At 34.8% G+C, this 12377-nt stretch overlaps 2 protein-coding genes across 3 annotated transcripts; one reads left to right on the top strand and one right to left on the bottom strand.

Annotated features, from left to right (window-relative positions):
- Positions 1–246: 246 nt before the first annotated feature.
- On the bottom strand, positions 247–3234 carry LOC110650245 (uncharacterized). The gene is made up of 2 exons (XM_021805129.2): positions 3048–3234; positions 247–681 (listed from the first exon to the last, which is right to left on the bottom strand). Exons 1-2 carry the CDS (start codon positions 3131–3133, stop codon positions 576–578), a joined length of 192 nt encoding a protein of 63 aa, XP_021660821.1. The 5' UTR covers positions 3134–3234; the 3' UTR covers positions 247–575.
- A 212-nt stretch (positions 3235–3446) lies between these two features.
- LOC110650250 (protein EI24 homolog) lies at positions 3447–12022 on the top strand. 2 transcript variants are annotated; one of them, XM_021805137.2, is made up of 12 exons: positions 3447–3749; positions 4003–4068; positions 4852–5002; positions 6239–6291; positions 6627–6764; positions 6908–6971; positions 9731–9816; positions 9900–9982; positions 10349–10425; positions 10526–10641; positions 11452–11519; positions 11688–12022. In XM_021805137.2, the coding sequence occupies exons 1-11, from the start codon at positions 3628–3630 to the stop codon at positions 11516–11518; spliced, it is 1023 nt and encodes a 340-aa protein (XP_021660829.2). In that variant the 5' UTR covers positions 3447–3627; the 3' UTR covers position 11519; positions 11688–12022. The 2 variants fall into 2 exon arrangements, with proteins under 2 accessions (XP_021660829.2, XP_021660828.2); XM_021805136.2 differs by having other exon boundaries at positions 3449–3749; positions 11452–11551.
- The last annotated feature ends 355 nt before the right edge of the window (positions 12023–12377 follow it).

The raw sequence follows: 12377 nt of genomic DNA, 5'->3' as shown, positions 1-12377 counted from the left end.
CCTGGCAACGTGAAATAAACTTCATCATAACCATGTTCAAGAATTGCGCTTTGGGATCGGATTCGTAGAATCACATGACATTTCCTTCGGAATTCAAGAAAAGATTGTCTGGTCACCATTGTTATTTTTTGAGAGCTTTCATTAGTTAAACGGAAACTCCAATCAATTTCCAAGGTTCTTAATTCAACATCATCAGAGAGCAGCAGCCAAACTAGAAAAGAAATGCAATATTAGATGCAAGAAATCTTCAAGAAATCAAGCAACCTGTAACTAGCATAAGTATTTAAGAATCCACTTCGCATTGTTCATATGAATCTTTGAGCAGTTAAAACATGTCAATAAGCATGCAAGTACAATGAACATTTCTTGTGATTGTGATTGAAATCCCCATTAAAAAGTTCTCTAGCTCTTTTTTCTTGGACAGTATTATTATAGATCCTCACATATCTCTACCGGAAAAGCCAAAAGAAATTGATTTGTTGTATACCGTGAAATACCATGATTTCTTGTATTCCCCTAGTGAAAACTAGCAAAACATGAATGCCTTGTAGTTTGCACACAGAAGATATTGGCTCTCACTTGGGAATTTGCTTCAGAAGGCTAGACAGAGAACCACAATGTGTTGACTTGTACTCGCATTTCTCACAGCAAGAATGAAGATTTTCAATAACTTTAAGGCACCTGTATGTACCATTTCAAACTGCTAATCAGAAATTTTCATGAAAACAAAAGATAGTAATCAGTGGTGCCAGGATTGTGCAGAAGTGAATGCAACTGGAACATGTTAGTTCAAAAGTATGGAGATTTGTTAAAGTATTCAATTAACTTAGATCACATGAAACCACATAGGACTTCTAGCACATTATCAAAGTCATCAGACCAAGACCAATGCAATCAAACTAAATAAGTAGGGACCAACCCATATAAATATCAATCCTTTCTTTATACAGTCTCTTACAGGACTAAATTCACATACACAAGAATAGAATATCCAGTCAGCACTGCTAATCATTTCCTACACCCTGCATAGTATCAGCTTCAGTATTGGTGAGTTACCAACTGACTGGAAAACTTATCAACATGTAGGAATATGACAACTATCTGGCTGGAGGCAATGTCCCACAACTACCATTATATGACAGGCAAAAAGAAAAGACAGAAACGAAATGGAGGATGATATTCACGATCGCACGATACATACACTCACCTCCCACCATAATGAATACAGCATTTGCTAGTGTTGTAAAGAAGAAAAAGGAGACAGAGGTAGAAAAAAATTTTCATGAGATATCTGTATTCAAAATTCAAGCAGACACCATCATTAGTATCAAGGCTGTAAGTATTACCATTGTACCAACTGATTTTCCCTTTGTGCCTAGTACCTACTAAGTGGAGTTTTCTTGAACAGAACCATATTTCCGTTAAGTGCAATCAAACCAACTAACAAATGGAAAAATAACTACAAGGCAGAGCAAGTCATCTACTAAGACGATGCACTATAGAATCCCTCTAATTGTCAGCGATAAATGCACTATAGACTACCTAGAGAGACAAACAAGGAGTGAATTGGCTCAATCAGGCTATGATGAATTTCACAATAAAGCAGAGATTTAGGAATTATTCAGCATTAATATAGTGGTTGTTACCATCCATTCGAAAAACATATTACATATCTTGCAGTCTTGGAATAGAATAAACATGCTGAAGTAAATATTGAAAAAAGAGCTGATGTGATCTGTAAACTCTGGCTCTGGTCAATTAATTCAATGAAGCAGATAGTACATCTGGCATTACTAATGCCCATATTCATATTTCCGTTAAGAAAACTAGCGAACAACAAAGAAAGTAGGTTAAATTGAGTTGTCGATTTGAAGTTATTAAATTTGTAGCTTGGTTCAAGTTGTGGTACACACACATACACTCTGGTAATTACTAAACAGACCAAAAGAAAATGCAATTTTTTCCAGTAAGATTAAATATCCCCAACTACTAGCGATGGAAAATGCCTAAATATGCTTTTATTTTTGGTTCGAATATAGAAAGCTTTGCATTTGGGTCATTGGTATCTTTCTCGAGGATTTATGCTTAAAGTGGAATAGCATCCATTTCCAAGGCAATGAAGCAACTGTCATACCAGAAGCCAGATCAGAGAGTAAGAGAGGAGAAGAACGGGAATGGACAAACATGATATTTTCAACCTCTTACAACAACTAGTTACATTCATTTTAGTTAAAATGAATGCATTTTAGTCAAATGCTCAAAGTGGAAAGCAATTTTTTCCAGTAAGATTAAATATCCCCAACTACTAGTGAGGGAAATTGCCTAAATATGCTTTTATTTTTGGTTCGAATAGAGAAAGCTTTGCATTTGGGCCATTGGTATCTTTCTCGAGGATTTATGCTCAAAGTGGAATAGCATACATTTCCATGGCAATGAAGCAACTGTCATACCAGAAGCCAGGCCAGAGAGTAAGAGAGGAGAAGAACGGGAATGGACAAACAAGATATTTTCAACCTCTTACAACAACTAGTTACATTCATTTTAGTTAAAAATCAATAAGATTTCAAGCTGCATAAGCAAGCAACATCCTTCCCTCTTTAAGTCCCATTGACAAGCAAGAAAAATTTCAGGCCTAGTCAATTCCAATGAATTTTCTATTTTTACCTCAATTTATTATTTATCTTGAAAAGAATAAGAAGAAGAAGCTAAAGAGCTGTTACCAGTGCATCTCCTTCCTTGTAACATCAAAGTCCATTATTAATACAGATATTAACTAAGAAAACCAATTGAAAAATGATAAGCAAGAAACTGCTAAAACCCATGTACACAGAGCTCTGAATACATCAATAAATCAATACATCAGCATAAACAGGGCATCACCAAAGCAATAGAAATAGGTTCAATCGTATATTTGTTAACCCAGCATTATTTCAGTAACAAAATTTTCAAAATCCAAAATTAAAGCATAAAAAATATAAATAAGTTAATCATAAGATCACAATCTAAAACCAAAAAGAAAAAAGAAAAGAAAATGACAGAGAGATTACTTCTGAGGAAGGAAGTTATTCTTGGAGAGACAAGCTTGAATGTCGCAAGCTTCTTTCTTGCACGGCTCTTTGCTCGGTTGCGCCATTTCCCCGGCTCTCTCACCAGCTCCCTCCTTAGGATTTATTAATTTTCAATTTAATGGTGATTTCTAGAGAAATTGCACAAAAACGGTACCGTTTAATTTGGATTGTCCATGAGAAAATTCTTCGTTCATATAAAAAATAAAGACTAATTATTAAAAAATTCAGAAAATTATTTTATTTTAACAAAATAAATTTTATATTATAGATAATCACAATTAAAATGAATAAAATTTAATCAATAATTAAAATTAAATTATAATTAAATATGAATATTTTTAATATAAAAACAATATTCTAATCGTTTCCGGGCTTGAACTCACAGGAGCTCGGGCCTCAGACTTCTGAAACAATCTCCATGGACTGGAAGATTCCCCAAGCCCAACCTTTTCTGTATCATAGCATTGCCAGCCAAATTCAGAGCTGAACAGCTGCTTATATTTTATGGTGAAGCACCCTTTGTGCCTTTTAGTTTCGGTCTCTGTTATCTCTGTCCGGAATGGAAACAGCAAAGCCATTAAGAAGAGTGTTCCGAATGAAAGTAAAGCAAGCATCTTTGCTATGGCTTGAGGGTTTTCGAGAAGCTTGTTGCCTGCACAGAGTAGTTATTCTTTGTCTCAGGTCCTCTCTATCTCTCCTATCTAAATAATTTATTGCTTCTCTTTTACGTTTCTATTGCTTAAAGAACTCTGTGTTTGGTTGACGAGAAATACAACGAAAAACTTTCGCTTTTTCTTTTTTACACTTGTTAATCAAAATTCAGGGAAAGAAGAATTTTTTGAGGTGTTTGATCATAAAAAATCTGGAATTCGAAGTTTAACTGGAATTTTTGTCATCGTTCTTGTTTTCTTTTTTTTGAAATTTTGGGTGGCAGGTCAAGAAAGCTTTTGATTAGAACAGGGCAGTGTTTTCTCTTGAATGGCTTCTTTTTCTTGGGAAGGTAATATTTCTCTCTGTACACATATAATCTAATCTTCAAGTTCAAATTTGCAAATTAGCGATAGAATGCGTATTGATTAGAGTCTCTATTTGGGTCATTTTCGAGTATTCTGGGTTATTGAGCTATATAGGGTGTCAAATTTAGAGCTAAAGGGAGGCAATTATGCAATTTGAGTTCTTGTTGCTCCATTTGGAGCTGGCTTGGTACAAAATCAATCAAGCAAGTTGCTTTTGTGTAAAATCTTCACTCTCGTGCTTAATTGGCTAGTTCCTGGATTCTACTATGAGCTCTGTCAGGATCCAAGAGATCCCTCATGGTTTTCCTCATGGTTGCTTGATTAATTTCATAGATTGATAATGTTTTTTTAAGCACCCACAATTAAGACTTTTATACTTGATTTTTAATAATAGTGTGAAAAATGATTGCTTCATGTATAGTAGATGCATTCATGAGGTGGGATTGTTGATTTTTAGTTATGGACCAAAGCAAGAATGTACTTAAGTTTGCAATTCCAGTAACTCTCTTGTGGGCTTGGCAGCAATGCCAATAACTCTTTTGATGACATTCACACCTTCATATATGGTGTCAGAATATTACTGCAGATTAGAATTGGAAAAGTTTTCTTTTATGATTATGAATATACTTTTGAAATTCAATTCAATTTCTTTGGGTGTTTGCTTAATCTACTTAGTTAATGTTTTTGGTTGCTTTTGTACATTATCATTGAAATCATGCATGTCAGAATCTCACGATATAACTCTTTCAATCTTCATTTCAATGCAGTATTTTTGTCCTGAACTCAGTCGTCATCCCAACATTACAATGGATACTACCTGATCAGTATTCAGATATTAGTTCTCAAGAGCCATGCACATTCAGCAGTATTTTAAAACTTTATTCTTTTTTACGCGTTGTACTCATACAACTCTTTTATGTAAGTATGCAGATCATACATGCTTATGACTTTGTGTTCGTGCTTCTGTAAATTCTATGAAATTCTTACTTATTAGGATGCGTGGGTTTTCTTTAGTTTCTGGATCATGAAACTGGGATAGGTAGCTTATATAGTTTGCAAACACATACAAAATATAATAATACAATCTTTACTCTTAGCCTTAGAAAACATTAAATTGTAGTTTTATAAAATATTAAATCATAACCACTAATCTAAACAACAAATAAAGGAGTCTGGAAGACCACAGTACCCAATCATGTCAACTGCAACAGCAGCACAAACACTAATTCAACATCTAAGGCAAGATATAATTTTTAAGTGCAAATATCCTTTTGAAAATTTGCTGGATCTTAATTCAGTTCATTTTCAAAGAAACATGAAGGTAGGAAGATTCTAGGTCATACACCTAGTGTCCCCTTTGTATCATATAAGATAACTGCTATTTGCTAAGTTGATCTTCGTCAAATTTGACAGCATATGCAGCCTTAAAGGTATGCAACTATGCATAACTCTAAGAAGGCTACAATTGACATTTGGAAAGTATGGAATTTAAACTTGCTTACTGCTTATTCAATAGTCAAGCCAATAAGGTCTCGCCTTAAGTTGCAATGACATGACTGGACTACAGAATAGGTCTGCAGAGTTGTGTGGAAGTCCCATATCTCATAAAACTTTGAACTGGTGAAGATGCTTTTGACTCATTAAATTGAACAGAACTCAGAACTAGAATACCCTGCAGCATATCTGTGTAAACTAACTTGAAAATAAAACTTTGAATCACCTAGAAAAAGCAGTGCATTGTCTCAAGTGGATGCCACAGAAAGAAAAACTAAACAATCTTAGAATTCTTTGGATTTCAGTTTGCTTTCTATTGAGGCTTTTGTTTGTGTTAAACACTTTTTCTTCATAGGTTGAATTGTGTTCTCTTAAGTTTTCAATTTTCTTCCCCCCTGTTAGATAACAGTGTGTTCCTCTACCCCCTAAAAATCTTTATCTGAACCCAAGAAGTCAGAATTATATATGTATCATTTTGAAATGGTTCATGAAATTGCACGGTAGGTTTTCTTTCTCTCTTTGAAGTTTTTCTAGCCATTTGATGAAGAATAATTGATATTAATTTTTTGTACAAAAGATATGCATGTGTAAAATATGTGCTTGTCAGTTCTCTATTGATTTTCACAACCTCTAATTTCTTTCACTGCGTATTAAATGCAGGTGTTTTGGTTCTACCCATTATATATATTTAGCTTTATTCTGAGCACTATCTGGTATTGTTCTCTTTCTGTTTTAACTTTGTTGTTGACATATTCTGGACTAATTGTTAACTGTTGTGGTGAGAATATGATATCCATGAGTTAGAGAGGGATAGGGCAGATGATCTTATCTCTTGATATTTATCCTGACATTATTCAATGAGTAGTGAATGTAAGACATTACATTTCTATCTGGGTGTTCAAATTTCTTTATGAATTTATGGCTTTTGAGTTATAACCAATTTTAGAGTTGAAATATGTGAATTTTTTCTTTTTATCTTCTGAGAGATGCTTCCTGTGCAGTAGTTTGTTTTATTCATCTATGCTGTTTTAAACTGATCTTAATCAAGGTACAATGAAATTGCTAAGTTTGGTTTTGCTGCAATGGGAAGAGATGAACGTATCGTATTGGAACCCTTAAGCCAGGATGATCCAACAACAACCTCAGACAACTCAGGTTCAACAGAAAAGCCTGCTGGTCTAGGAGGGTAGGTTTCCAACTTGTAACTATTTGATTTTTGAAATTTAGCTTTCCCTGTGATTGTTTTTATTCTTTTTGTCTTTATATGCACAGTTGTGCTTTAGAAGGAATGCTGTCAGTTCATCCTTTTGTTGTAAAATTTTTCTACAGGGTTATGATTGGAATTGGGGAGCAGTTGTATTCTATATTGCTTTTGAGCTTCTTCTTTCTAGAGGTACAATGTCTTTGAATATGTCAACATGGTACACAAAAACACACATGATTTCAATATTCTATTTGTTTTCTTATTATCATTATCTTCTGCTTGAGTTCTTGTAGCAAAGTCAACTTTTTCAGCATAAACTCAACTCAACTAAGCATTTATCCAAAAAATTTGGGGTCGGCTATATGGATTCGCTTTCTCCACTCTAAACGATTTTGGGTTAAATCCTCAAAAATGTGTAATCCTTCTAGGTCATATTGTACTACTCTCCTCCAAGTCAATTTAGGTCTACCCCTTTTTTCTTTCTATCCTCTAATCTAATGTGCTCTACTTGTCTAACTGGAGCCTCCGTATGTCTACGCTTCACATGATCAAACAATCTCAATCTACCTTCCCTCAACTTATCTTCAATTGGCACCACTCCTATCTTTTCTCTAATACTCTCATTACGGACTTTATCTAGTCTAGTATGGCCACTCATCCACCTTAACATTCTCATCTCTGCAACTTTTATCTTAGACGCATACGATTCTTTCAATGCTCAACACTCATTACCATATAACATAGCCGGTCGTATGGCTGTACGGTAAAATTTTCCTTTCAACTTATTGGGAATCTTACAATCATATAAAACTCTCGTGGCACGTCTCCACTTCAACCATCCGGCTTTAATCCTATAACTAACATCTTCCTCACATCCCCCATCTACTTGAAGGACTGAGCCTAGATATTTAAAGTGATTACTTTGGGACAGTACCACTCCATTCAAACTAACTCTTTCCCTATCACCAGTTTGGCTTTCACTGAACTTGCAATGCATGTATTCTATCTTCGTTCTACTTAACTTAAAACCCTTTGACTCTAGAGTACTTCTCCAAAGCTCTAGCTTTCTATTGAATCCTTCTTGTGTCTCATTTATTAGAATAATATCATTCGCAAACATCATGCACCAAGGAATACTCTCTTGTATATGTTTCGTCAATTCATCTAAAACTAATGTAAAAAGGTACGGGCTTATGGCTGATCCTTGGTGTAATCCAATTGAGATCGGAAAATCTCTTGTGTCCCCTCCCATTGTGCGCACAATAGTAATTGCTCCTTCATACATATCTTTCAACACTTGTATGTACCTAATAGATACCCTCTTTTGTTCTAACACATTCCATAAGACATCTCTTGGAACACTATCATAAGCCTTTTCCAAATCAATAAAAACCATGTGTAGATCTTTCTTCACATCTCTATATTTTTCCATCAAGCTTCTAATGAGAAAGATCGCTTCCATTGTTGAACGACCGGGCATGAAACCAAATTGATTGGGAGAGATAGAAGTATTATGACATAGTCGATGCTCCACAACTCTCTCCCACAACTTCATAGTATGACTCATGAGTTTAATTCTCCTATAGTTTGAGCAACTCTATGTCTCCCTTATTTTAAAAAATAGGTATTAAAATACTCCTCCATTCATTGAGCATTTTCTTTGAATTTAAAATCTTATTAAATAATTTAGTTAACCATGCCACTCCCATATCTCCCAAATGCTTTCACACTTCAATTGGTATTTCATCGAGTCCACAAGCTTTACCCATTTTCATTCTCTTAAGTGCTTCATTTACTTCAAAAGATCTAATTCTTCTAGTATAATTCAAATTCTTTTCTATTTTTCTATAGTTTATATTTATGCTATTACCATTTTAACTATTATTAAAGAGATCATTAAAATAATTTCTCCATCTTTCTTTAATGTCTTCATCTTTCACCAACACTTTTCCTTCATCCTTAATGCACCTAACTTGATTAAGATCTTGACATTTCTTTTCTCTCCTCCTTATTAATCTATAAATATCTTTCTCCCTACTTTAGTTTCAAGTTTCTCATATAACTTTTCAAAGGCCTGTGCTCTTGCTTGACTCAACTCAACTCAACTCAACTAAGTCTTTATCCCAAAAATTTGGGGTTGGCTATATGGATTCACTTTCTCCACTCTAAACGATTTTGGGTTAAATCCTCAGAAATGTATAATGCTTCTAAGTCATGTTGTACTACTCTCCTCCAAGTCAATTTAGGTCTACTCCTTTTTTTCTTTCTATCCTCTAACATAATGTGCTCTACTTGTCTAACTGGAGCCTCCGTATGTCTACGCTTCACATGACCAAACCATCTCAATCTCCCTTCTCTCAACTTATCTTCAATTGCTACCACTCATACCTTTTCTCTAATACTCTCATTTCGGACTTTATCTAGTCTAGTATGGCCACTCATCCACCTTAATATTCTCATCTCTGCAACTCTTATCTTAGACGCATACGAATCTTTCAGTGCCCAACACTCACTACCATATAACATAGCCGGTCGTATGGCTGTACAGTGTTCTTGCTTGACTAACTGCCTTTTTGCCTCTTTCTTTGCTATCTTGTACTGTTCATATGCCTCATTATTATCACATTTAGATAATTTTTTATACCATTCCCTTTTTCTCTTCATTGCCTTTTGTACTTCTTCATTCCACCACCATCTCTCTTTTGAGGGTGGTCCATGTCCTTTAGACTCTCCAAGTACTTTTCTAGCTACTTCTCTAATCTTTGATGCCATTTGTATCCACATATCATTGGCTTCCATACCCAGCTTCCATACATTGGATTCGAAAAGATTATTTTTGAACTTCACTTGCTTTGCATCTTTCACCAACACTTTTTCTTGCATTGAACATGGTGCCACTTAAACATACCTTTTATATTTTGGTTTACACGCTTGACAATTGAATGCAGGTTTATGCTACAGGATTCATACCATATATAGGGAAGGCACTCAATTTTGTACTTCTTTCCTGGATGTATGCTTATTACTGTTTTGAGTAAGTGATGAGTGTGCATCTGCTATTTGTTGTTTTGCACTTACTATTGACTAGATAATTGCTAACTCTGCTTCTTAATTTAGGTACAAGTGGAATTTGTCTGAAGTGGCACTGGACAGACGGCTGGACTTCTTTGAATCTAACTGGGCTTTTTTTGCTGGTTTTGGTAAAAATAGTTTCTTGCTGGTGCTGGAGTCTATTCTTCATATTACTTGTGTTTATCCTTGAAATTTTATGTTAACATTGCTATGTGCAATCTCATTTGTTTTAAAGTTTCCATGCAATCAACTAATTTACTCCTTTTCAACTGAATCATGCTCAATAACACTGCAAAGTGAAGGACCTGAAATCACGAATATTGTGTATGTCTTGTGTTAATATATCTCGGTATGCTTGAAACAATTATTATTTTATTTCACATATGGCATGAAAAATTGCTCGAGACATTGTACATGCTCTTAATATTCTAAATTGCGTACATTTAGGGTTTTGGTTAAGATGGCCAACCTTACTTTCTTCATTGGCTTTGCAGGAAGCCCTTGTGTTCTGGCTATTTTCTTCTTTTCTCCTCTTGTGAGCTACGGTGTCATGGCTGTTCTTTTCCCGCTGGTACATATTTCATTCCTGTGGTTGATGAACAATATATATGTTTGTTATCTCTCATAACCACATGCATTATTTGTTTGTTTGATGACCATGTGTCTTGCAGTTTGTTTTGACTGCAACAAGCTCAGGAGCCGAGCAACTCGTCTCCTCTCAAAGAAGAAAATGGAAAGGTGCAGGGTTGGGAAGGCTTCCAATATTTTATGCAGCAGATACATTATCGTAAGCTATCCACATCCCAGCATCTCTTTGTAGAAAAGAAAATAGCATTCAAGCACACATATATTATGCAATAAACTAATGAAAAAGGCCTTTTGAATTATCTTACAACTCTGAACTTTCATATTCACGCTTACGAACTTTTAATAATTGCTTAATGATGAGGTTGATTAGCTGTCTCTGATCTTACCTTGGTTTGAGCAGCATTCTCATTCAGCTTAGCGGGATTCTCCAAAACTTTGAATTTACATTATACCGACCTTTGAATAGACTTAGAAAATATAGAGTTGCTCAAGTGTCTCACTTCTTCCCTTCTCCTCTCTTTCTCTTCTTAAGCTCTGTAACTATTTGCTTCATTAGCTATTAGGAGTTGGATTATGTGACTATTTTGGCCTTATCTATGACTACATGGTGATAATATAAGGCCAAAATTTTTAAAATAACTGGGGCCAAATTTTTGGTTTAGCTCATCATTTAAGGCTGAAATGTAACTTTTTGTCTATCGAAGACAGCGCAGTCCCAGCAGTTGTTACCTTGTCTAGAGATGTGATCAAATACTTTCATTAGGATCTGCAATGAAGTTTTCATTGCCACTTCAACTTGAGAAATATTGTAGAACATTGTTCACCTCAATTACTTCTTCCAAGATATAACTGGGAACTTGAGGAATACTCTGGCATCGATTTGCAATGATGCAAGGACTGTCTGTTTTTGTTCTGTTCTTACAGCAGAGAAACTGACATCACTTCACTTTCAATATTTATCATGTTAGCCTAGTCTAGTTGCATATCTTGATTGATTGCTTTTCTGTAGGATGTGGATCTTATCTCTCATCCCTTTAGAATCACATGAGCAAATGCAAGACAACAAGGAACTCTAAGGTCCGACTTGATTCTTACACCATGTGAAAAATGTAAGATCGTTCCAACTTAATTCTCAAATATGCGAAGTGGATAATTTATTCCTTTTTGCTTTCCATAATTATTTATCTATAACTTGGATGCCAGAATTGTTCAACTCTTAATTTAGTTTATTTGTTCACGCAACAGTATGCACATACAGTACAAGCAGTTTAGCCAAGCAAACATGCTCGACATATTAGAGAAATGAAATGCAAAGTCTCATGGTAAAGCATGCCTCCCATTGTGTCAAAGGAATCATGGTGTACCTCGTGTAGATAGAAAATCAGGTGTCACTTGAGTATCTGTACAGCATGTTTCATTTAACTCTTGAAGGAAGTATGTAGAGTCACTGCACCATGAAAACTATATCTATATATGTATATACACTCAGACTGATCAAATTTGGGAAATTGTCGTTGAACAGAATGTCTCCATAATTCTGTCAATAAACAGTAAAGAGGAGTTCTCTCTTTTCCTCTTGACTGTTGCTTTTCTTCTCCTCCTGCCCTTGCTTTAAAGAAACCCAGAATATCTCTTTTTTTTTTTAATATGAGGATTGAAGAAATAGAAATTAGAAACTGCATCTATCAGCTGAATGATATGTCTTTAATTACAGGACTAATGAAGTAGCAGTCATATGAAATGACTGACAGATGGGATCAAAGAGTGTGAATTAATGGGCTCATATCATGAATACACCTATTCACAATTAAAATCAAACTGAAATAATTATGAGCACTGCAAAATTCATTCCATATTTGTCTTGAGAACATTAATGATAACCAAACCCTAACAAAAGCTTTTGCTTTTGCTTTTGCTTTTGCTTGGACAATTCAT

The sequence above is a fragment of the Hevea brasiliensis genome, chromosome 8 (assembly GCF_030052815.1).
Source record: "Hevea brasiliensis isolate MT/VB/25A 57/8 chromosome 8, ASM3005281v1, whole genome shotgun sequence".
In the NCBI taxonomy this organism is placed as follows: Eukaryota; Viridiplantae; Streptophyta; class Magnoliopsida; order Malpighiales; family Euphorbiaceae; genus Hevea; species Hevea brasiliensis.
The sequence above is the reverse complement of the archived record's forward strand: the minus strand, read 5'-3'. Positions and strand labels throughout refer to the sequence as shown.

Excerpts from the sequence above, each read along its gene's own strand:
- LOC110650250 (XM_021805137.2), top strand. The coding sequence starts at position 3,628 with ATGGAAACAGCAAAGCCATTAAGAAGAGTGTTCCGAATGAAAGTAAAG. Across the intron at positions 6,972-9,730 it reads TGAGCTTCTTCTTTCTAGAG|GTTTATGCTACAGGATTCAT; the intron begins GTACAATGTCTT and ends AATTGAATGCAG. Across the intron at positions 10,426-10,525 it reads TGGCTGTTCTTTTCCCGCTG|TTTGTTTTGACTGCAACAAG; the intron begins GTACATATTTCA and ends TGTGTCTTGCAG.
- LOC110650245 (XM_021805129.2), bottom strand. The coding sequence starts at position 3,133 with ATGGCGCAACCGAGCAAAGAGCCGTGCAAGAAAGAAGCTTGCGACATT. Across the intron at positions 682-3,047 it reads AATAACTTCCTTCCTCAGAA|GTGCCTTAAAGTTATTGAAA; the intron begins GTAATCTCTCTG and ends TGGTACATACAG.